This window comes from Crocodylus siamensis, chromosome 2 (genome assembly GCF_052110815.1).
Source record: "Crocodylus siamensis isolate JL-2025a chromosome 2, ASM5211081v1, whole genome shotgun sequence".
NCBI classification, from domain to species: Eukaryota; Metazoa; Chordata; order Crocodylia; family Crocodylidae; genus Crocodylus; species Crocodylus siamensis.
In genome coordinates, this window is record NC_143396.1 from 276,513,498 (window position 1) to 276,539,408 (window position 25,911).

Sequence of the window (25,911 nt, forward strand, 5' to 3'; positions counted from 1 at the left end):
GAGATGCCTGCCTAGGCAGCCCGTTTCAATGCTTGACCACCCTCAGAGTCAAAAAGTTTCTCCTCGTCCTGGCTACATTCCCCCTGCTGCACCCGGGGCAGTTTTGCCCTTACAAGCCAAACAGCACTGAACGTGGGCACGTAGCTGGCCCCTGGCCCTCAGCACCGCTGCTAATTACTGTGCAATCCAGGATCAGGGACTGAAAAGAGACAACCCGTTAGATCTGCATTTGAACAAGCATGGAAGGAGCTAGGATTCAGAAAACAGGGTGCAGATGCTGAGCTGCAACAGCACCTAGAAAACAGCACACATTATTCTCGGTTAAGAATAAACTAGAAGCTTTACTCAGAGGCCAGGAGCCAGATTAGTCTGTTTAAGACTGAAGGAAGGGCTGTGACACGGGAGCTCCAGACTACAGGGCACAGCCTGCAGCAGGGCAGAACAAAGACATCAGGCTATTAAAGAGAAGAGACGGGGTTAACACCTGTGCCCTGACGACTAGAAAGGAGCGGGTAGATGACCCCCCAGCCACGAAGCTGAGGAAGTCCCTCAGCGCTGCTCGACTAGGAAAGGCGCCGTTGCGCTTGGGAGGTGGGCTTAAACGAGCGTCCCTCAACCTGTGGGTTGCAAGAATATATGAAAAGGTCAAGAACAAGCTTTAAAAAATGGATTCTCCTTTTAAATAAAGCAGAAAAAATGTGGTTTTCCTGGCAGGCGGGCAGAGCTGTAGCTGCAAGGGGCCCCCTGGGGAAAGGGCTCAGTGGGTCAGCGCTGGCCATTGATGGTTACAGATGGGTCCTGGTACAAAGACAAGGGGTTGGGGGGTTAATTAATCAATTGGTACAAAGGCAAGGCTGAGAACCACCGGTTTCAGCTTCGCCCAAAAGCAGCGACGAGCCCCGGCGCACGTGCCTCCCCGCGCGCCCGGCACAGAGCCCGGCGCGGCGCTTGTGGGCGGGGCGAGGGAGGCTCCGCCCCCTCGCGTCACAGGCTGCGACCGGCGGCGCGGAAGGCGGGGAGGCTCCACGTGCGGGGCTGGAGCGGGCCTGCAGGTAACGGGGCGCTGCTGCCTCCCTCGGGCCGCCGGGAGCCTCGGGGCGGGGGTGTCCGGGGGCCCCGGGGGCGGGCGCGAGATGCCGCGTGGGGTGGCCCGGGGTAGTGCTGCCCAAGCCACGGCTTTCCCAAGCCTGGGTCGCTTTGAGGAGGGTCCGAGCATCCCCCACCCGACCCGTGGAGCCCGGGAGAAGTGGGGCTGGGTCTAGCCCATGCCTGAAACTGGAAGAAGCCCAGAGCCTGACACGACACGGGCCGAGGGCCCTGGCCTGCCACGGGGAAAGCAGGGCAGCCGTGGCGGCTTCTGTGAAATGCTGTCGGTGTACGCTCGAGAGATGTCACAGGGCAAGGCAAAGCCCGCCGTCCCTCCCAGTCGGACCCTGGCGTAAAATCCCTTCCTGACGCCAGGTGTGGCAGTCGGGCTGATCCTGAGCAGAGAGACTTTGGTCCCAGCAGGTGTATTCGCACAGACAGCCCCAAGTCCGCAGCCTGGGCTGTACCCAACACCCAGTGCCTCTGAGGGAGGCATAAAATCTTAGCATCTAACTAGCTTTCCCTCCCCTACATGCACCTTGTTTTAACTCAGGTTTCTCCAGGGGTGCGAAGGGATGCTTTGAAACGAGTTCTGTAACATGAAGAACATGCAACAATAGCACGTGCACAGCACTTGGAGCATTAACTGTTTGTATGGTTTCAGAGACCAATGCAAACCCCCTGGGGAATACGTGGGTGCGCTGGTTACTTTTTAAAGCAAGGAATGGGGCAATGAGGAATGGTCCAAGTTCTGACATACACATCATACACCAAAATGTCACCAGCCAGAAGCTAGGGTTAATTGACATTAAGTAGCTGAACGTTTAACAGTTCCACCAAGCTTAAACCTTCCCTCCTAGCTTCTGTGGTATTTCATGGAAGGCTGGGAGCATCTACATGTGTGCCTTAATGTACATTAGTCTATTTTAAAATGCGTTAAAGTGACACTAACAAAAAAAAATGCTATTTAGTTAATATGCATTAAAATAAGCAAATGTGCATCTTCCTAGTACTTCACGTTGGAGGTACTAGATTTAATGTGCATTAACTAAAGTGTGTTACTGCACTTGTAGATGTGTCCACTGTGTCTAAGCGGTTTTAAGCCATCTATTTGTAAATGTTTGGTTACATAAAGGGATCACAGAAAGGTTATTGCATGCACTTTATGCCAGGTGGATTCCTGGTTCCATGTAGCCTATTTTTAAATAGTATAATTTGAAGTAGGGCTAGCCTCTTTGATCAGGTTCTTAATAAGACAAAATTTGAAACATCTCAACTGACAGAGCATGTGTTTTCACTTTAGCTTTTGAAATCAGGGATGGATGTTCAGTTCATTCCCCTTGTAAAGCTGGCCTTTGCTTTGGACAGTGTTTTTTGATATCTCAAGTAACAAAACACCAAAGAGTAGGGGCAGAAGAGACCAAAATGTCATCATTTAATAGGCCTGTTCTTAGAACTTGTGCACTGAAATTTAATAGCTAGTTACAGCTACCATCTCCTTGCCTGCTTTTATCTCTTTAGAGCTCCAAATATAGCTCTGTCATGGTCTGAAGTTGTAATGCTCTTTGTTATATTTCTTCTTTAGGTGAAAATAGCCAGCCAGCTACAAGATTGCCACGATGAGTTTTGTTGAATATGGAGATACAATACAAGAAGGAGACACAGCTATTGTCTTCTTGGGTCATGAATCTATGTTTCCTGTGAAAGTCCAGCATGGCAGCAAAACTCAGACTAAGTATGGTGTCATTAGACATTCCAGTGATCTCATAGGCAAAAAGTATGGCTCAAAGGTGACCTGCAGTAAAGGAGGGTGGGTAGTTATTCTCCATCCGACTCCAGAGTTATGGACTATGAATCTTCCCCACAGAACTCAAATTCTTTATTCAACTGACATCTCTCTAATCACCATGATGTTAGAACTGAAGCCAGGATCAATAGTGTGTGAATCAGGTAATAATTCTTAATACAAGATTTTGCTACGTTAATTATCATTGTTAACCAGCAGCAGACTTCTTTCAGTTTTAAAAGGCAATTTTTTTTTCTGTTGCCACTGTAGTTTTGCTGGCTTGTAAACTGAGTAAGTCCTGCTCCATTATTAAATGACAGCAAATGCTGCATCTGTGATGATGGGATATTTAACATTAGGTCAATGCAGGGGTATTCCGTATGCATGTATTTGGGTAACAAGGTAACAGGAAGGTCAGTAAATTAAAATTATGCTGACACTTTTTTTTTCTTCTGGTTTTTAAAAGTATTCTTAAATACATTTTAAGTATTGCCCCTCAGTAGTCGCTGAATATGTTAGGGGAATGTTATATGGGCTGAACAAGAAAATGAAATGTTATGTATTAAAGTGATAATATGTGGGATCAAATAGAAGCATTCATAGACCAGGCAACTATCCAAGTGCACATATTTGACCTTTCTGACTCCCTATGTATGTGCTCTATGCCATACTCCTATGGTCAAGAAAGGTCAGTTGCTGAGGAGCAATACAATGGGTGCTGTGATGTCTTTGCCCCGTGTTTGACTGCTTCTCATGCTTATAATTTTAGGCCAGTCTAAGTTACCACTGTGTTTTGTTCTGTCTTTTTTTAAGTATATTGTAACGGCTACAAATGTTATGCTGTTGCTTGCTGTGTGAGGGGATTATATTTTATGCTAACTGTACATTTTCTTGGTTAAATACCTTGGAACAGTGCCTTAGATTTTCATTGCTGTAGACAACAATATTGAAGCTTGAGGAACAATTTCTTGCCATTTGATTATTCCTTATATTCTAGGAAAAGTATATGATATGTATATCATTGCCCTTGTCTCTGAGATGCTTTTTCCCATTGCCTTCATTGAATCATCATACAAAGCTGCTTTAGATGTGTCCATTTAGCAGTACAGGGAAGGGATGGCACAGTGTTGCTATGCTGCTTTTGTTTTGCTTAAGGTGTCCCATTTTGGCCAGCCTTGGGGTATGGCAACTCCTTTCAGATGCTGCTAAATGTCATCTGTCATCCAGTTTCCAGCATCAGTGTTAAGAAATGAGTGATGTGTATGGTTGACCCCTGCATACAGGAGACTGGCATTTCCAGAAAGACAAGGAGCTGTGTGTAGGAATATTGAACCCCACATGATCAGAATCTGGTTGGTATGATACTGTGCTAGAGCTGGAGTGTCCTGGGAAGCGCAAACATTTCAAGACCTATCAAGCTCATCTCTGTTGTTTTCCACCCCCACACCCTCCCTGATTAAAATGACTGAAAAAATTAAATGTGCAGGAGTCTTCAACCAGGGGTGGGAGGGAAGGGAATTTGGCATTTTGAATTTTCCTGACTTAAGTGCACAGTCTAAGGTCTGTCCCAGACTAGTTGTTCATGGGACTACTGCAGTTAAGGCAAGCCAGTTTCTATGGCACACAAGGGAGTGATGTGGTTAGCATCATGTCTGGCTCACTAGTGGTGGCGTATGATAAACTACACTTAGGGTTTTTGTAGGAAGAGGCACCTAGAACAAATAAACATGTTAAAAGTGCATCCATTAGTGCACATAATAAATGAATAAATTTGCTCCCATTAAGTGATCTGCAATCCCAAAGGTCATACCATAAACGGTCCTTATTTTATTTAATGAAAACTCTCCCCCATGTTTCTTTAAAAAACATGCTGTTATTACTGTGGCTGTAGTATTGCAATTTGAGCATTCCAGTAAAAGTGAAGCATTTTCTGTCTGTAGCTGTATCCCATAGTGCTCAGGAGGTTTACTGTTAATCAGACAGAGTCTTGCCATGGGTTTATTGGGTCACTACTTGAAATAAAAGAACATACTTAGATTCAAAATCCAGCTAAACAGGAATTTGGATACAAATGAAACAGGTGCCAATAACTAGGGCTTCAGCTGAAATGGTGCAACTTACTCTGTTGCCATCATAAATAAGACTGCATTCCAGTATTTCCAAATCTTTAGATCTAGGTTAGCTTTTTATGGCCATGGAGGGAAAAGTCCTGGGTGAGTAATGGAAGATAGGAGGCCTGCCTAACATTGCTGAGTCTGCTTCCCACTGAAGCAGACTTTATATGAACATTAGCTAGCATCAGGGTTTTATTTTAATTCCTACATTTGAAAAATGAGTTCTGATTTTGGTAATCCCAGTGCAGCTATGGTATTAAAAGATGGGCCAAATTCTATCCTCTGCTGCACTGATGTAAATCCAGAGCAACTTCACAGATTGCAGTAAATTTACCCTGTATTTATACCAGTGCAACTGAGCAACATTTAGGAGAAGGTTAATAATAGTAACATTTGAAGAATTTCTCATCTCCTAGGGTCTTACCCATAAGATGAAAATAAGGGGAGAGAAAATGAGATGTATTTTCTGTCTGATGTTATAACACTATGAATCAAAGTAAGAATAATATTTTCCTTTGCAAATAAAAGACAGAATAGCCAGAATGTGTCTAATTGAATAGTACCGAGTGATGGAAATGGGTTTTGACTTAATAGGCAAAAGCATTAATGCAGTTTCCTATTTTTGTGCACCCTATATTTTTAAATTTCTAAAGAATAGAGAGGCTTGTTGCTAGTGTCTGTGGTTGCATGTACAGTTAAAATGGTACATGACCTCTGCCAAGTGTCTGATGAATTTTAAGACACTGGCTGATTTATCATGTGTTCCTCTCCTTCCGTCTCCCACTGATTCCTAAGTTAGAAAATTCCCCTGAGATTTAACTGTTGCTAGCACTAACTTTCAAAGTAGTCTTTTCAGAGTATGGCTTCTCAAATTGGACAAGTCTGTGATGATATGATGACCTACAAAAATCCTGATCCAATCTTTACAGCCTGATCTTTCAAAAATGGAAAGTGGCTCTAGATAGCCCTGAGAGGTATTAAATACTTGGCTTTTGTAGGTGGGTAGGTAGCATTATCCTCTCAAACTTCCAGTTGTGTCAGGTTGCTCTTACCTCATTCAATCTGCACTTGGCAATCACTGTTTTGCAGACATTGCCTCGATAAAGGGGATAAACTGAATCTTCTTTCATATCATCACTCCCTCTGAAGCTAATCTTGACATCAGCATCCCAGACAAGGCTATTTTCAGTTCCAGTGATTAGAGCTGCCTGGAGGACAGTTTGTTTCACAACAACGTTTGGGAGATTTGGCATTTGTTTTCTTCCAGCACTGGATGAAAAGTAAAACCTTTCAGACTGGTTATGGGAGCAGGGTTCAGATAGAGAACCTGTGCTTCTTGAGTTGAATAATCTTCGGATCAAAAATCGGTCCTGGACCTCAAGAAAACCTGATACAGCTGTACGAACCATTTTCAGCTTTGATGAATGCTTCTTATAACTTCTCTATTTCCCTCTTGCTAAATTCTATATAAAAATTTCTTAAGTCCTCATTCATTCATTGCCCCTTGACAGTGGCTCCAAATTATCATTATCTTCTTGATTGCTTGACCTTGAAGTTATCAGCCATAATGGGGCATCTCTGTAACAGGCTGGCCAATGACTCAAGTCAGTTATGAGAGTGCTCCATTTCACCCCAATCATGCTTAGTATTAGTGGAACAGTTATAAATAGTAAATAAGCAGCTAATGATTACTGATTAATCATTTATTCAACATCTATTATTTTAACAGTCTTACAGATCAGTTGGCTGCTTGTAACTATTTATAACACTCCCTGCTGATAGGCTTATAAATGTTTATGATACAAACTACTCACATCTGTAGCATGTTTATAATATCCATTAATCATGTATAAGCTGTTATAAATCAACCATTTATAACTGCATCCTTAATAGAAAGTGTGACCCAAAGCTCTGAATCTATTAATCTGTTAACATACCTTGACTTGAAGGTATATTAATACAAGTTTAGCCAAAGTTTAATTTCTGCCACATATCTTTGGCTACCACAGAAGCCAGACGAGCGTAAGGAGAATATGAGAAGCCAGTGTCTAAAAGCGATGCATAAGATTGAAGTCCTTTATCAAAATATCAGTGTTTATGGCATTCTCTTGATATATCAATAGATTTCACTGGGCTTTGGATGAAACTTTGCTTAAGTCAAGGGTGTCTCTCCATTGACTGCAAAATGCTTTGTATATCTCGAGGACAAATTACTGAAACCGCCCCCCTGGACGTGCTGTAGCCCAAGAACAGCATAGTTGTATAGCTTATGGGATTGTCTAGACACCTCCAGGTTGTCAGCAGGTGTTTTCCTGTAGGAATCTGGCTCTTGATTTCCATTAGAAGGAAATCTTCTCCATCTTCCCCATTTGTTGTATAAGTCATGCCAGGTTTGATAACTTACTGCTTTCCTTCCTTGTGCATGGGGTGGAACATCTTCAGCCTGACCATCTTGGCCTTTCCCTCCTTCATGTGCCTTCCTAAAAACCCATGGCAGCTGTGTCATCCAGGACAACAGTGGCAGGGGAGAGAGAAGGGACCTTAAAGAAGACCCTCTTGATATGAGTTTTCCTCACTGAGTTCTCATGCTTACTCACCGTGACCTGTCCTTCCTTCCTGACTGCCCTGGTATGTCAGAATTTGGAGGGTAAGCCATTTGGGGCAGGATCTGTATCTTAAATTATTTCTGTTCAGCACGTAGCATGCCTTCAGGTCTGCAGTAATAATACATATATTGTCCCATTACCTGGATTTGTCACCTGAGGCTAGTATTCTTGTGCTGTTTTCTGTGACTCTCAGCAAAAGTTAGCCTGGGGGGCATTACTATTGCCTGGAGACTATTTTCCTGTTGCCCTGTGAGGTTCTGCTGGCTCTTGCTGCTGGCGGACAGCCTGCCATATTATTTGCTAGCTTTGACAACCATAGCTAGGAGCAAGCAAATATGGTTATGCTGTCGTTATTTTATTGTGTTACTACATTCAGAGTATCTTACGTGACCAGTTTTTGTAGTCGGTACTGAAGCTGTGCTGGCACAATTAGGGCAGTAATTTGGCACAATTTATTTCTGAACCGTGCTCATCTCAGTGATCTGAGATTGTTTGCGAGTTTCTCTGCCTCCCCCGAGTTGCGGAGATGGTGCTGCGTACCGTTTGTCAGGTACGTGCTCATCTGTGCAGCTGTAGCCATCCATATATCTTAAAATTGAAACATTTATTTTAAAACAGAAAGTTGTATCCTGAGATTAGAGACCTGGGGAGGGATTCTTTGCTTTGGTCTGTGCAGGTGGTGGAACTGGGAATCTGGCTTCTTATGTACGAGAGCCAGTGAGCTTCTAGGAGGCCGCACAAATATCCCTTGGAAGATGAAAACCAGAAAATGCTGAAACAGGCCTTCTTCTTTACTAGCAATCACTTGTCAGGCAGCCCAGTACAGTGGTTGGGAAAAGCCCCATCATTCAAGCATTTCTTTTGACATGGGTGAGATGTGTGTCTACAGTCTGAAATACTATATGATATTTTTGTAAGGATTTGATGTCTGTCTCCATCCATGGCATGGCAGCACAGGAGCAAAGTAAGATTAGCATCCAGAACCTGTTGCAAGGATGCATGGAGTTTTTCCTCTGAAAATCCTATTATTGCCATAAGGGGAGAGCCAAAGGAACGGATGCACATGAGCCATAAGAGTATTGTGCATTGCTGTGGTTCTCACATGTTAATGGGAGTTATTGTGAGGTGCAGAGCCAGGGTCTCACCTAGATGGCTGTTGTCATTTTAGGTGAATTCCTGGTAACCAGGGAAGACAACCACTGTGTCATCCTTGCACCAGAAGAGACTAGAAGTTGTATGGCATGTCAGAAGAAAAGAGGATATGGCAAGGGAGATTGTGGACAGCAGAGTATGGCCACCAGCCTGCAGATCTGCTAGCCACAAAAAACTTGTGGGGTTGGCACAGCAGTTTAATCCCAGCCTCTAGATTTGAGGGTTGGTCCCCTGTGCACAAGTGTAGTTTCCTGGCTTTGAGCTGGGGCTGTGAATTGGCACTGGTAGGATTTCCTTCAGAGGAGGAACATGATGACACTTCTGCTTTGCTTGTACATCATGATACTTTGTGACCAAACTTTTAAGTTGTAAAATATTTAGTCAACCTCAAGGAATGTAATGGGCTTGCGGGCAGACCTGGGACCTGTGGTGGCTTGAATGGGGTTTACAGATGGCATTTGTGTGCATAACTGAACTCTGAAGCAATAGACCTGGTTAAGAACAGTTTTTAATACAGTATAAGGTAACCTAGATTGAGCTCCCCTTTGTATGGATTCCATTCATGATTAATGAGCTCTAGTTAATTGGGCATTGTTCTCTGTTAGAGAGCAAATTCAATATTTTAAGGCCATTTATAATGCAGCCTATCGGAAAGCCAAACAACCTGTTGTAAAACTTACAAATTGTATGTGTTCCGGGAGTTGTCTTGCCTACAGTGTTTGCACAGTGAATGTATTTCACAACCACATTAGGAGCCCAGGACATTTACTGCAGCAACCTAGGGATGTAATTCCCTGTTAAGTGCTGATTTTCACTTTTCTGATTTTAAATATTCAGTTTTGATGCTCAGGGCTTTTGGCATGCAGATATCTTGGATACGTTGCAGCATGACAATCTCCTGGTCCATTTGTTCGATGGGTTGCAGAAAGGCAGTGTTTCATTCACTACTTGCTGTAATGATCCTGGGTCGTGCTCTGGGCACCTGCACTTTTCCGGGGACCACAGCTTGAATCTGACCTGCGCCAGATGGAAACTGCTGCTCCAGGCACAAGCCCTCCTCGCAGCACTGCTGGCTAAGAGGCCAGAGAGCATTATGCTGAGTCCCACTGCTCTCAAGCTGATTGGAAAAAAGGGTAGGGAAAAATTGTAGATCAAGCTGAGAAGTAATAAGTGGTCATGGAGGGAGTATCGAGGGAACACAGTCATGACTGGGGAGGAAATTACCTTTTGAAACAAAGCCCCTTTTCCATTGCGTCAGAGAAATGTGCGCTTAAATCCCTGCATTCTGTGGATGCTGCAGATCAGGTAGCAGTGGTTGTGCTTGGTCATCCCCTAGAATAGATTCAAGCTGAACAAAATGCTGTGCAAGTAGAGAAGAACAATTAGTTTGCTAGGTGCCCATTTACCATGCTGGGTCATGGTGTTGATTGCTCTGAATTCTTGGTCTGTGAGAGCTGAGGTCTGTTGGTGCTTCACAGGATTGTCTTTAGTTTCTTCAGAAAGGCTAATGTATGGGGTAGCGTGGCCTGCAATTATTTGTTCTTACAACAGGAAGCAGAATGTCTGTAGGAACAGCCGCCTCTGAGTAAATACACTGTCTTGAATAGTCTGGCCCTACCACTCTCTAGATGGCCTATTTATTAACTGCACTTCTTTTGTCTTCAAACAGCTCCTGTTTACAGGCACTTTAGCTCACGGCCTCCATCCCACCAAGCAGACTGTCTGCATTTTCCTGGAGTCTTTTCTCTGATTGCTTAGTTCAGCCTGTGTTGTTCCTTCAGATGTGAGGAATGGCACCTCGTGTCCAAAAGTCTGCCCAGCAGCTCTCCCAGCAACATTGCTGGTCCAATAAAAGATCTCATAAGATGCCTTGCTTGGAAGCATTAATGCATTTAGAATAGCAGAATTTGATATCGTTTCACGTATGGTTCTTCTGTTCATGCTAGTCAAGCAATGACAAATGGCTCCTGGTAAATTCCCATAATAAAATGCTCGGTTTATAATATACGCCTACAAGTGCCTCCCTTTAAACCCAACATCCTGTTTTTGGTTTGGACTTGGCTTGGAGCATTTGTGGATAAAGTAAAGTGCTAGGAAATGAGCCAAAGAAACATCTTAATGGGGTTTCCTAGAAGGGAGAAAAATGATATCTCCTATGGTGTTTTTAAGAACAGATTTAAAAGGAAGATGATTAAAAATGTAAAGGAATATGAACAAGGAAATTAGATACGTACATGCAAGCTGCCTCCCTCTTCTGTGTGCGTCCCGGCTGTGCTGATAGGCCTTCTGTTTGTGCCTGTAGATAAATGGGGAAAGATCCAGAGTGTGCAACATTATCTGTTAGAAAGGTAAAATAATGAAATTCTGTGGGGCGGCAGAAGTTCTCCGTCGTGCAAACTTGCCTTCTGCTGCAAGACATTAGAACAGAATTTCGGTCAGTTAAGCATCCCAGGGACACCTAGCTCACTGTCACTGTCATAAAAATCAGCCAGTAGACAGTATTACTCTGTTGTGAGTGAGTTCCTATTCCTATGTCAGCGAGTTATAAGGCCTCATGGGTTCTGGTCCACCAGTAGCCACTTGAAGTGATGGGAATGCTCATGTGTACATCCAGCACTTAGAGATGCAGTCCGCACATGCTGTTTCTGGTTTGCACATAGTGATTGCTTTTCCCTGTTTGTTTGTGGGGGCTTGTCTATTTTTAATGCTGATGTGAACATGTTAATTTTCCTTTGAATAAATGTCTGCAGAAGAGAACTTAAGCTACCAAATGTTTTCCCTTCCCTTGGGAGTGGCTTGGGTCAGTATCCAAGTCCTGGGCATTGTCCAGTCCTGCCTTCCTGCTTTATTGCCATTGCTAGAGCACTGGAAAGAAGAGTGCTCAGTGCTACTCCAAATGGTTCAGTCACTGCTGATCCAGCCTAAGAAATACGGCAGGGCTGTTCTTTGTCTTTCTTTATTTCTTATTTCCTTTTTGTCTGTGTAGAGTTTCCCTCACCTTTCTTCTGCTTTCCCATTTTTTCCTCTTGTGTACCCTTGAGAAGTTTTCTGCATACTCCTGGGATATGCGAAGCCAGGTTGGAAGCCTGTTAGTGGGACCTTGCAGGCCTGTCTTCACTGCTTCCACAGAGATCCTGAGTGCTGTCAAACAGCATGTCCCCAGCTCCCACCCCCATGCACCAAACCCAGAAACAAGGTGGTGAAACTCACTGAGAAACACCCCCCACCTGTGCTCCCAAGTGAATTGGAGGCAGGGATCTAGAGAGCAGCACAGCGAGAGTGCCCTCTGCAACATGCTGCCTCACTTCCAAATTTGGCACATCCAGCACAGAAGTGGGTGAATGGAGGCATGTTTCTTGGGTGTGCAGCAGGAGAGAGAGAGGCATACTCCATGTTGCCTTGCAGAAGCCTGGGGTCAGAGTTGTCATTGGCATAAGCAGGGACTCGGCTTTGGTCGTCAAGTGGAGTTGTTACTGTGGTGGTGAATGTGGCCCCAGGTTGTGTTTGTGGTAGAAACATCCTGCCTTCTAGACCAGTCATAGCTTGTGTGCATTGCCATAACCATATCCCTGTCCCTCCAGGGAGGGAGAACTGTAGATCAGCCAGTGAACCCCCGTGCAATGGGCAGCCAGGCCAAACAGGCTCTCGATGATTAATTCCTTTCCCACTTTGCTTCTGGGTATTACTACTGCTCCTGTAGGTTAGGAGCTGTCTTTTGCTGTTATGCATCAGGGGGTATATAAGGCAACCGTAAGGACTTAACTTCAGGCTGAAATGTCGACCTTGCAGTCATGGTAGCTGGATATGTATTTTTTTTTGTTTGTTTCTGAAGGGGAAAATGCATTCTAGTTCCTGAACTGCAGACAGAAGATAGTTTGAAATGTTGTGTTGCTGTCCAATTAAAGCAGCTTGGGGGTTTCAGCCTTTTTTTATTAAAGTTTTGTTGGGAAATCGACAATGTTAACTAATTAAGGAGGCTTTTTTAATAACAGCCCTGTTTGGTTAATCACAGGTCTGTTTCAATCCTCTTCCCCAAATTAGCAAGACAAAAAAATCATGTGACTTGAGCCAAATTCAGCTCAGTCCTAAAGTATAAATTGAATTTCAACCACATGAGTGGTTATCTTTGACTTGGTTGAGTCTGCTCACGGTTAGAGTTCAGTGCACCCCTTAGAAACTTGCTGAGTCTGGGTCCTGTAGTCCACTATATTGCAAGGAGCTGAGCACCCTTAACTCAGCTCTTATATGGATTTGGCCCATAGCAGCCTGAACATCCATAATGCTGAACAATATAAAACTTAGGCCAAATCAGTGGTAGTCTCTCTGTCCCAGGGGACTTCGTCAGTATAAATAGAGCTTTCAGATGCCTTTCAACACAGTCTTACCATTTGTTTTAATGAAGGAAATGGTCTTGAGAGATGTATTACGTATAAGTATTTCTTCTTTACTCTTTCTGTCAATGAAGTCTAGCATTGCAGGCAGAATCTGAGACTAGCATTCTTGTAATAGTTCCTATTTTGTTTTATTTCTCCATTTATGTTTATGGTTCCTATCTCAGTTTACAGCTAGGCACTTTCCATAAAATGTAGTTTTATTTTGGAGCTCAAATGTTGACTTAAGTCTGTGCCTCATGAGGAAATCACCTGCTGTAAACAGTCAACAAGAAAAGAAAGGGAGGAAATGTTCACGGTTCAAGGTTCCCCAGAAGGGGCAGTTCCGCTCCCACAAGGGGTTTGATCAGCGGTCAGAGAACAGAGTTGGAGATCTTCTGTCTAGTCCATCTTCCTGTTACAAATGTATAAGGTGTTTTCTGTTCGTTCGAATTCTAAAATAATCGGAGCAGTGAGGTTAACGTTGGTTTCTTGTGAAGGTGGTTCGAACTTCCTGTCTAGAAATGTTTCAACCTCTGCATTGTTTTTGTAGGTACTGGAAGCGGTTCCCTGTCTCATGCTATCATCCGGACAGTGGCTCCGACTGGGCATCTGTACACAGTGGAGTTCCACCAGCAGCGGGCAGAGAAGGCCATGGAGGAGTTCCGGGAGCATAAAGTAGAGCACCTCGTTACTGTGAAAAACCAGGACGTCTGTAAAAATGGCTTTGGGGTTTCCAACATGGCAGATGCTGTGTTCCTAGACATTCCCTCTCCATGGGAGGCTATAGGACATGCAAAATCAGCATTAAAAGTTGAAGGTAACTTCTTTCTTCTGCGCATAGCTGCATTTGTACATGTGTAATGTGTGTGTTTGTGTATACAGTCTCTTTTGCTGAGTCAGTATTGAGCTTGCTCCCCTTTCCACTGTGTGATCTGTATTCTCAAATATTAAGTCTGAAATTGTTTCAAATGACTAGAAAATGTCAAAAAAAAAAAGAGTCTACAGATGAGGACTTGAAAGGAGAAAGAACAGCTTTCCCCCAGAGGTCTTTGTGGTAGCTGCTGCATTTGGTTTGGGCAGCGTATAAAAATCTTAGAACTTCTGTCTAGTATATTCTGTCAGATCCAGGAACTATCCACATGACTGCTGAAAGCAAATCTTCCCTGACATTTCAGGAAAAATATATGAGTAATACATCTTAAGAAATGCTTCTCATTAATCATTGCAGCTTCCAAGTAGGAGAGATTCAGTAGGATGCCATGTGTAAAATAGCTCCACAGAAAATATGTTTTTACTGAAACAGTCACTTGTCCCTGTGTCAATCCTGTCCATTTCAAATTGTTGATGGTCATAACTTGTGTGAACTCTTATTCTAGATTGGAATGGATTTTTTCAGTTTTAGTTAAATCCTTTCCCAAGCAACAATGGCTAAAGTGAAGAAAATCAGTCTTTTTAGTGGAATATGTCCACATGGATGTTTTGCTGCTTTTATCCGTATCAGTTTCAATTCATACGTTAGGGCTGGTATTGAAAGAACCTTCCAGCTTGTTGTGATGTCCTGTTGTGATGGCCAGCATGAAGCTGCTCTAGTTTTACCCTTGAAGCGCATCTTCCTAATCAAGTGTCTGATCCTACAGAGCAGCAGCAAGGAACTTAACATTAAGCCTGCGTCAAAGCTGTATTTTATTCATTAAAGCACAAACACACGTGGGGAATGTTAAGTTCATGCTTACAGCCTGTTAAAGGAAAGAAACTTGAGCAAGTACTTAATGATCTAGGTGTTGAGCATGTGACTAGGTGTTGAGGTCTCTCAGCTGACAGTGGAAAGGTAAACCTCCCCAGAAGCAGCACATGCATTTTTTTTTCTTATTTAATTAACGCGATGCTAAACATCTTGAGCTTTTGAGGGCTGTGGCCACATTTATGGCTGCATCTTGATGTCTGCTGGGAAAGGAACTAATTCCCCTTGCACTGTGTGATATCCTCTCCATGTTTAAATTATCTGATCTAGCGAGTATAACACTCAGCTGACTTCTGTCTCAGTTCAGATGAAGGCACCGCCTTGTGCAGTACCATTTGAATTATTTAACCGGTACATGTTGGGAATACTGAATAGACCTGCAGGAGAGTTTCCAGGCTGAGAATGCTTGGATGGCTGAAATGTTTGAAATCATGGAAAACCGATTTACTAATACAGATTTGGGTTTATATCCTAATGTGCACTGCGATAGAACATCTGCTTACCCAGTGTAAAGTAGAAAAAAGTCGCACGATGTTGCTTAAAGACTATCCTGTATAATACATCAATGAAGAGGTATAATTGCAGGTCCTCTCTTTTATAAGGATGTTGTAAACAAACTACAGAAGCTGACAGCCAGCAATGGTCTACGATTCATCCTGTGGGTTTTTCAATAGCTTGCTGTGCAGAAGACCAATTTATTCTGTATTAGGGAGCAGTGTTCCCAGTTCCAAATGGTAAAAATCTTCCTTTTGTGGGTGCAGTATAACTCGCTACAGTGATGGATGGCAGCAACATAGATCTACATACACATGTATGCACAAGGTAGTTTGATCCAGAACCTTGTGGTTCTTTTTAGTGTTGTAAAATCATCTCATTTTAGGGGAAGGCTAAAAAGTGCCAACACTCTCAGCAATTAGTGTAATAGTAAAGCAGCATCCGGAACATGAGTCCCCAAACATGAGTGGGATTACACTTGAGTTCTTCTGCCAGCAGCTTCTGTTCTAATTAAGTGCATGATAAAAAAGTCACAACAGTGCTGTTGTATTGCAAAATCACTCATTTCTTAAAGTCTGAAGAAAAAATATTTTAAAAGACCTTCAGACTGAGCAGACTTACTGTTTGCCATCTTTGAGTCTCCTCCTTAAAAACACCAGTCTTCACAATAAAACTGTTAGCAGAGATGGCACACAAGGGCTAATTTTTGAAGTACACATTTAACAAATCCTTACCAAGACCAGTATTTTCCTCTTATTCGGTCCCAAGCTTTGAGTAGCTGTAGTTCTTTATTTTAATAGGCTGAAGGTTAATGGTCCTCTTTACAGAATACATTTATCACCCATGTTCTGCCTCAGATTAGTATGACCTTCCATTTAAAGCATTGCTATACTGTAAAGAGCTAAGAGAACAAAATGGCATGGTGAGTTTGTGCCTGGAGGATGCTTATTCATTGTTAATGATGTGCTCCGTGTACTTTGAGGCTTGTTCTTCTGCACCTCAGCTACATCCTCGTCTGCTGATTTCACTTGTCATTCTTTCAGCGAAAATGCTGTCTTGTAATATCTTTCTGGTTTGGTATTGCTGCACTGCAGATCTTGCTTCTGCTTCCAAATCTGCACCTTTTTTCCCCTCCTTTGCAGCATCTGCTGATTAATGTGTTTTCTGTAGTAGTGGCTGCTGCTCCCACAGCCTTCCCTTGATTTTTGGCAAACATCTTGTTGACCCATTGAAACGAAATGAAAAATGAAACTAGAAATCTCTTACTCTAGCTCTGTGAGTTAGGAAGGATAACTTCAAATTTTATGGCTTCTGTTTTTTACCTTTCCTAGAAAAGTTGCAGCTGACTATCATTGAGCTTTTGTCATATACTTCTAATATTAATCCCCACCATCTCTCCTGCCCTCCATCATAAATATTTCTTAACCCTTCCAAGGCTCTGGAAAACTAAGCAGAAGCAAGCTTGTTTTACTCTGTTCAAGCGGGATTTTAAATTTTCATTTAGAGAGCTGGGTAAAGCACAGCTATGCTTTGCCTGGATTTTGCCCAAACTTCCTGCATTATAAATCAATCCTCGGTGCTACTTAGATCAACAGTCTGAGTAACACAGTTATAAAAACGATCCCACTTCTTTAGGTTTTTTTCCTTGTTGTTTTTATCCTTTTATTCCATTTCTTGTCCCATTTTGAGCGCTCTGCCCCCATTAATTGAGATTCATGCACATGTAAACCTTTAGGATATCAACTAAAAACAGACCGCAGCATTTATTACGTGACCAGGGCAGGCACTTGGGTCCACAAAGTGGGAAGCACCTCTGAAAGGCTCCATCTAAGGCAGGGATTGGTAACCTATGGCCCATGGGATGAATCGGTCCACACATCCATTGGATCTGGTTCACAGACCAAAGGCTTCAGTGGCAGGGGGTCTTTGGCAGCACCACACCATGCCACACTGCAGTTAGGGTGCAGGGTCCTTTGCCCATGCCATGCCACATCTGGGCAGCACAGAGAAGCAGTGGCCAGGTCCTGCCTACCCTTCAACCTCAGCTGGGTCATTCCAACCCACCACCAGAAAATGTTGCTGATGGTTTGAGGTTTGTTTCTTCATCCTAGTTTAGCCCCAGGCCATAGTCCTTTACCACATGAGTCATATTTACAGTCCTAGGACCTCTGTTCTTTGGTTGATTCATGGTAGGTTTTAAAGCAGAGCTTGCTCCCACGCTCCCCCTCCGCCCCAGCACAACCATTTAGGGCATCCTACTGTAGTCATAACCTGCTAGGTCCACTTACTGTAGGCACTACATGAGAGAATAAATAATACATAATCTTCTCAACAGCCCTGTGAGGTAGGGAAGGAATTATCCACTTGGGGTTAACCTCGGCTTTCACTTAAAAGAAATAACCTTCAGTACATGCTGTTTCCACGTAAAAGCTTCATTGCCCTTATTTTTTCACCTGAAGAGATTATTTGTGACCCCCGTCTCCGCAGCCACGGAGATCGGGCTTTAGGAAGAGTGGAAACCATGCCGCCAGGCTCGTCTGTTTATGAGAGAGGTTGGCAGGAAGGGGCCCCGGAGCAACTGCAGTGAGGAGAAGCTGGTGCTAGCGTGTACGAGAGCTGCTGCAAACCCCGTCCCAGGTGCCTGCCTAGGATTCAGCCACTCCTCACGTGAGCAGCCACATGGGAGTAGACGGGGCCTGTATGTAAACAACCAACTCCATGTAGCTAATGTGTCTTTGCAGGCTCGTACAGATGCTTTCATGGGGATAGGGCCCTCTCAGCATGGCATCTGGGCCTGTCCGGGTCTTCAGAGCTATTGTAAGGACACAGTCTCCAAGAGATGGGGGAGTGCTGGTACATCCATCTCACCAGTGTGGAAGTAGGGCACAGAGAGGTTAAGACCTGCCTAAGGACCCCTGCGCAAGCCAGAGTCAAAGCCCTCGTGATGCTCTTTCATCTCCATGTACATTTGTTCTATGGAAAAGTTTTATCCCGTGACAGATGTTTAGCAAACGTCCCGCGGCATGCTTTAATCCCTCAGCTCTCAGCCATGCAGCAGCTGCATCGTCCGTGGGGAAGGGCAGCGGGGTGGACCGGTGCTACTTCCTCCCCCGAGGTCCCAGGTGCCCCACCAATTCATGGGCTGTATCTAGTCTCTTTAGAAGCTGCCGAGTTCTGGTCCAGTGGGTTTAGCATAAGGACTCCTCCATACAGTTGCCAGCTGTGACAGACTTTCCCTGCACCCTCGGTCAAGTCGCATCATCATCTTGCTTCAGCACTCCCAGCATGTAATACACAGATAACAGGGATGTTGCAATAATTAACAATTTGCAACATGAATTGCAACAATTAGAGTTAGAAAGCACTATGCAAGGGCTACCCAAAGCTCTGGGGTCAGAGGCAATATCTTTTATTAGACCAACTAAATAATAGCAAAAAAATTCCTCTCTTTCCAAGGTTTTGGGCACTTATACCCTTCTTCAGACTGAGGAGAATTCAAAGATTGTAAAAATCCTCCTAGGTAGAAAAGAAACTCCATTTTGCACAGAGGGTGGAATTATTCCCCTGGGGATCTCAGCGTCCTTTTGTGTGAAGGTTGCTCTGTGATGGGCAGATGAGGCTGCCTTCTTCCCTAGAGGTGTCCGTGGCAGAAGCAGACAGGGAGGTGAAAAATCTAACTTTCTTACTCGGCAATGAAGTTTCTTTTCTACCTAGGAGGACTTTTACAATCTTTGAATTCTCCTCAGCCTGAAGAAGGGTATAAGTGCCGGAAAGCTTGCTAAGAAAGGAAATTTTTTGCTACTATTTAGTTGTTCTAATAAAAGCTATCACCTCTAGCCCAAGAGTGTTGCGTCCCCTTTTTTCTCAGACCAACTCAGTTACAACATAGATCCCTGTACAAGGGCTAAAATTCAAGAGGCTGCACACGCAGCTGCCCAGTAGGTAGGAGTTGCACAGTCCTAGGCATGCAGCCGTTCCATGGCACAACCATCTCCTGTGAACGTTTCTTAAAATGTCCCTACCTCTGTAGAAATGGCTGACCCCAGCAGGTGGGTGCCCCTCCTACAGACGGGGCCTATGGTGGAGAAACCCTGAAATCCCCCAAACCACTCTTTACAGAGTTAAAAGAGCCAGTTAATTTTAAGAATGGCCTTGTTCCAGCCTCCCTGTAGCCCACTCAGGTCAGCCCAGCTTACAGAGGCACATCAGCAGCAAGCAAGTCTGCTCTGTCTGGGGGATGCACCCACGCAGGCAAGCACAAAGGTTGCTTCTGCAGCAAATTGCACACAAACTCCTGTTAACAATCTGGCAAAAGGTTCAGGGAATATTTTACTTTCTGAATCAAGAGACATCCTTTAATTTCCTCTGACAGCTGAATCCTCTAATTTCACTTGTCAGGGAAGCTGCATCAGATCGCCCACGTACACACGCGCTTAAAGGACATTCTGTCCCCCATTAGAGACGCAATATTTTTAGTGTCCTACTAGCACAGAGTAAATGCCGTCATGATGCTTTTCGGTGACACTCCTGCCTTGCCTCCACAAATTATTTCTGCCTGTTTTTCCTGGAATCCTTGTATTTTAATGCTCCTTTTGTGACACACTTCTTTCCCTTAAAGAAACACATTTCTCTGCCGTGGAATCACTTCCTAAATTCAGAGAAATGGGCCCCTTCACATGGACTTTGGGGGCGCACTCCACATTGGTTTTGCATGTTCAGAACCAATGTTTTAATGGCAAAAGAGTCTGGCTGAGCACATAGATGTATGTTGTAACCTGAAAAAGAGAGCATATCCCTTGCTTGTGCATTAATCATCATCAGCATTGCCTGTTTTGTCTCTTTGGGGGGTGGGGGGTTAGGGAGAGGCGAATCTAGAAGACCCTGCTCAGTGTTTAGCTAAGTAGAAATTGTCTTGATTTCAAAATGTTACTCATCTCACAGACAGGCAGGCCCAATTCTTTCCTGGTTTAGACAAGTGGCCGTCTGGAATTGCTTCTGGAGTCAACAGAGGCACCTGCAAGCTATGACTAGGAACAGCCTTTAGCCTTTAGCAAGCTTGGCAGGGTGTGTCCCCTAGTCATTCATTAATGTCTGTACAATGATTTGAAAATGTAAAGCACCATATAGGTGTGAGCGTTATCATCCCCTCCCCCTTTCTCCTTAATCTTTCCTGTCTCAGTTGTACTTTCATTTCTATAAACTCTTGATCCACCACTTATCACAATGGCTGTCACTGCTCTATGGGTTCATTCCCAGCCTGCATAATTGGTGAGATTTAACTTCCCTATTAAAGGTTTCAAACACATTCCCTGCCTGTAAAGTGAAGGGTGATTTTTTTTTCTTTAAAAAAAAAAGGGGGGGGGGCTTTCATACAGACTCATTATTCTGTTCCCCTCAATTGCAGTACTTGTCAGATGCATTATACATGAATAAACACACATTTTAGACAGCTCTGCAGATCAAAAAGCTCCACACAGCTTCCCGATGTGCACAGGATTAATCTTGGATAATTACTATATCGATTTATGATGACATGTAGATCTCATTAAACAAATTTAGTAGCAATAGCTTTTCCAAAGGGAAAGCACTCAAAGGACCCAAACTCTGTTTGTACTAAGGAGTTTCAGTTCAGTTGTTTTTCCCATCCTTAGGTCCCAGCCACCCCTTTCTTATTCAGAAACAGAGAGATTCAGGAGAGGGTGGGCATGTCTCTTCTTCTCTATTCCCCAGGGAATCCTCAGTGTGGCAGGACAAAGCCATGCAGATTTCTTAGGCAGCACAGGCTCTTACAGCCTAAAAGCCTCTCAACATCCAAAGTGCAAGACTACTCTTAAGAGAATCTGAGAATTGTGAATGCTGGAAACTAGGCTGAGATGTGTGCAATGATTGTAATGTGTCAGGGATTGCACTGTAGAAAGAGCTCAAAATGCTCCATTTCCATGGCTTCTATAATCTGACGTGTTGAGAGAAGCCTCTGTACCCTGGGTCTCTCTCCTATCTGTCATACCCTTTTTCTTCAGCATGAGCCACTTTTCAGAAGCCGAGTTCTGTTTCTCCAGCCCCAATGTTTTCCCTACTCCAGAAATACTAGCACCATCATATTTTCTCAGTTTTAGTCTTTTTAACCAACCCACTGCTGTCTTGCACCACAACTTTACTTTCTCCCCCTAAATCTTTTATCTGCTGTCAGAATTGTAGCCTGGATCCCTTCCAGCCCTGTACTAATATCCACTGGATTTCTACTGACAAGTCCCATGTCATTCAAGCCAAATCCTTCCTGCCTGATGGTGTGTACAGGAAAGCAGATGGGACCCGTCTCCCAGCTGGCAGAAGTCTTAAAGAAAGCTGCTGTTGGTGCTGGTGGGGTTTTTTTGCGCTCAGGCTTCTTTTAGGTGTACATCTCAGCATGCCTTCCAGTGAATTCACGGAGGGAAGAATGAGAAAAAAGGAGCAAAAGCTGAGATCAGCAGGACTACTCTGCTGTGTCTGGATGTGATACAGGTTCCTCTCCTGCCTCCTTCCCTGTATTATCTGCACACCTTCCAGTAGTTGAGCAGGTAGCATGCCTCTTGCTTTGCTGTTCCTCTCTGCGCATCCTCTTAATTCTTGCAAACCTCTTCTTCCTTCTCTGCCAGATAAGTTCAAACACCCAGTTTCTACAGTCTTGCTTCTCTAAACAGTCTAGTGCGGAGGCAGTCAGCATTTGATAAATCATCACCAAATTTGGTGTTGATGTGTGGTGGTCAGCTGACCACCCTGAAATGAATGTTTCAGTGGCTTCAATGAAAGGCTTGGCCAGAGCTGTAGGCAGGCGCCCCCCCCCAGCCTGCCTTGCGACAGCTGGGTACAGGCTTTCTGCTTTTGGACTGCAAACCTAAAGCATGCAGATTTAAGTCTAAATACAGCTGAACTCTCTGGAGTTCGAATAAATGAGCAGAATCTACTTGCTACAAACATAATGCTGTTTATGTTTTGTAGTTTATAATATTTCAGGCTGAAACACCAAAAAAGGAAAGCCTGAATGAAGAAATAGTAAAGCTCTGATCTCTCTGCTACTTCTTTCTCTGAAACAAAGAGTTTATTGTAGAATGACATTTACCCAAGTTAGTCATTTGTTCGCTTTCCTGCACAATGAGAATATATTTCTCTTTACAATATAAATGTAAAACTATCCCACTTTCTAATTAGGTGACAGATTCCCCTTCCAGATTCCTTGCTATGCATCTATAATCCCTGCAGAGACCTGCATTATTTGGCCAAAAATAAATCCTCTGTCAACTTTGAACTCGTATCCTCTGTTATGTAGGTATTAATACTGTACAGCATCCGACTTAATTGGTGAGAGCTCTGTGGATGAGCACCTACTCATAAATTGCAGTCAGCCAGCTTAGGGGATCACACAGCATACCAGTCACTTTTGCAGGTGCTTATTAGATTTGCATTTCTTTTTTGTTGTGATTTCAAGGAATTGCTCCATAAAAGCCTGTGTGTTCTGAAGACGTACAACGGGAGCCCTGCCCTTAGCAGTTGACAACTTTATTCCAGGACTAAAATTAAAACAAATATAAATGTCACTTACAACCGGATGAGATTACTCGGGGGAAAAAGCATTCTTTCCCTCATCAGCACCCAGGACATCACTGCTGCACAGTAACTGGAGCGCTGCAGCAGTCTCTGCTTTCAAACCTGACACTTTCTTTTTTCGGACCTGTGGCTTTGAAAAAAAATGGATATTTGATAGAAAAACAGTCCCTACATAGTCCCAATTTAGCCTCTTTTTAGCCGGATGTTTTTCCATCAGACACCTAAGTTCTTTAGCATTTTATATAGCTACTTTTAGAAGGTTTAACTAGATTAGTAGACCTGATATACAAGAAGGCGGAGCTGGAATGCAGAGTAGATCAGCAAACATTTCCATCTAAAAATACAAATAAGTTGCTAAAGCTATATTCTCCCTATGCTCCCTTCCCCCAGTACAAAAGGTTTTCAGGAAGGGCAAGTGGATTGTGGGACATTACATTATTGGTGAAACCGCATGACCCAGATTTATGGCAGGCAGTATCCTTATAATTCCTTGATCTGATTTGGCTTTTAAGAATAAATCTGAATCGTTTTATTCTCAGCTCTTAAGGTGACATTGCAGCACAGTCGTGGGGGAGGTGCCAGTACTCCGCATTTAAAAATAAAAGTCTGAGGACACCTGCCCTGGAAAAGGAAGGTATCCTGTTATAAAGTCTGCTCTTGTAGTGCAAAGGTTTTGATGCATACGTCACAAAAAGCTGCCCAACCTAATCATCGGTAAACTCCCAGAAGTTTTTCTTTACAGCTGTGAATCTAATGCTCAGGAGACATGCAAGCTGCTTGACTGGAAGGGGAAAAGCTTAATAACAGTCCATCTATGGGCTGGAGATTACTGTGTTCTGCATGCACATACCATCGCTCTCAAGTAAACACAGTCACTTCTGTCCAAGCATGCATGAACGTGCTTTTATTAGAATGAAAGCATCTCCGAGAGGGAGCAGAGTTTGGAAACTTTCAGTTTCGTGCAAGTGCCAACATCAGGTTCACACATCAGTCCAGGGTTGTCTGTATTGATTCCAAGGAAATTAGGTGGTGGTAATCTCTGTAGGTACATCATGCACTGTATTATGAGCAAAGATGAATGAATTTGTCATTACAGCTGCACTTCTGAAAGGACTGAAACCTCCTGTAAAATTACCAGCATGTTTATGTTGACATTTTTAACCCACAGAGTTGTTTCCTTGGAGATTTTAGTTCTTAAGTATTTTCTTTAAAAATATTTTCACTAGGCACATACCATATATAGAGAGTAATGCCATATAACTGCAACTAAGAATAATCCAGTTGTACTCCCTTCCCTGCTACCTGTCTTGTTTTACAGGTGGACGCTTCTGTTCCTTCTCCCCTTGCATCGAACAAGTTCAAAGAACATGCCTGGCTTTGGAAGAACATGGTTTCACTGAGATTAACACTTTGGAAATTCTCCTCCGAGTATACAACGTAAGGACAATTAGCTTGCAAATCCCTGACCTTGGAAAAGCAGCAGAGGATAATTCCAACCCAGGATTTGACAGCAGCGACCAGGCAAACCAAGGTGTCATGTGTGGCAGTCAGCAGCAAGGAACCGCACAGTTTAAAAGTGGTGTGCCACTCCGGGAAATGGTGGGGCATACTGGCTATCTAACCTTTGCTACCAAGAGCCTGTCATAGTATGTTTGGCAATTGAATGTGCATGCAGCTTGTCTTTACATCTATGAGGTTATTTTTTCTATTGAAGGAGATCCAACTTGTACTCGTCAGTGAATTCCATATATAGTCAGATTCAGTTAAAATATGTTTCGTTTAAATAACACTTGAGCACTAACTAGACCAGCGGAGCTAGGATGCCAAGGCACTGGAACAGTGCTCCTTCAGCTGCCAAGAGGAAGATAAATTACTAGTTGATGGCAATTTATTGGAATTAGAAAATAAAACCACTTATTGATAAGTTTGGGTTAGGATCGCTGGCGTTCCTTTGTGCTTTCTGGATCTTTTTATTAAGTTTTCTTCTCTTCCCTGAACCACATGGGGACCTTTCTTTTTGTTGACCCTTCTTTTGTAGGGGTTGTGTGCGTGTGCAAAACATGAAAGTTTCTAGTGGCCTCAGCCGCAATGCTGAAGTTGTAAACTCATGCAGCTGTCACAGAGGCTGATTGCAGAACTAGTGTTTCCCTACAATAGTATTTGGCCAGAAAGAGGATTTTTTTGCTCTGGGTTCAAGAACACAACCTCTTTACCCCATTCCACAAAGGCATCTGCAAATCAGTTGGACTACAGAAAAGTCTATCGGGCTTGCTGATTGTTGGATTTGGTTTACAAGAATGGTTTGGAAACATCTTCCCACTTTAGAGAGATGGTCCAGAATGGCTCATTCATACTGCCACATTATAATAGAACAGCTGCTTTCACTTTTCTGAAGATGGTTGTGTAAATGTATTAAGAATGGCCACTTATTGTTAACTTCATACATCTCTGTGATCAGTATACCTTAGTTGTGGGGATTATTTTTTTAAATATATGTTAACTTACCAGAGCCTGCTATACATTAGTAATGGGAAGCTTGCTTTTGGCAGCATTTAACCATGCCAACGTAGTAATTTACTGTAACGCCTATTGTTAGGCTTTCTGCCAAGGTTGCTTGGTGATTCAGATCGTTTTTGAATACCAGATTAAATTTAATTTTTACTGATTAAAATTATTGTGTGCATTTCTGAGGCTCTGCAGGCCTTTTTTATGTAAAATCTCTGCCATGTTCTTAGTGGCTGCTAGTAGTATCTTCCGGAGTGTGCGTTTGGTGCAAAAACCCTGAATATTTCAATCGGTATTGGTCGCTGTTTTGCGGGCCTTTTTTATGTAAAATCTCTGCCATGTTCTTAGTGGCTGCTAGTAATATCTTCCGGAGTGTGCATTTGGTGCAAAAAACCTGAATATTTCAGTCGGTATTGGTCGCTCTTTGCATATCGCACGTGATGGTGTGAATGCTTGAACCTGGTTTCTC

General features: G+C 43.4%; 1 protein-coding gene across 1 annotated transcript; it reads left to right on the top strand.

Annotated features, from left to right (window-relative positions):
- The first annotated feature begins 964 nt into the window (after positions 1 to 964).
- Positions 965 to 25,639, top strand: TRMT61A (tRNA methyltransferase 61A). The gene is made up of 4 exons (XM_090034102.1): positions 965 to 1,052; positions 2,672 to 3,036; positions 13,668 to 13,934; positions 24,256 to 25,639. The coding sequence occupies exons 2-4, from the start codon at positions 2,706 to 2,708 to the stop codon at positions 24,582 to 24,584; spliced, it is 927 nt and encodes a 308-aa protein (XP_089890228.1). The 5' UTR covers positions 965 to 1,052; positions 2,672 to 2,705; the 3' UTR covers positions 24,585 to 25,639.
- The last annotated feature ends 272 nt before the right edge of the window (positions 25,640 to 25,911 follow it).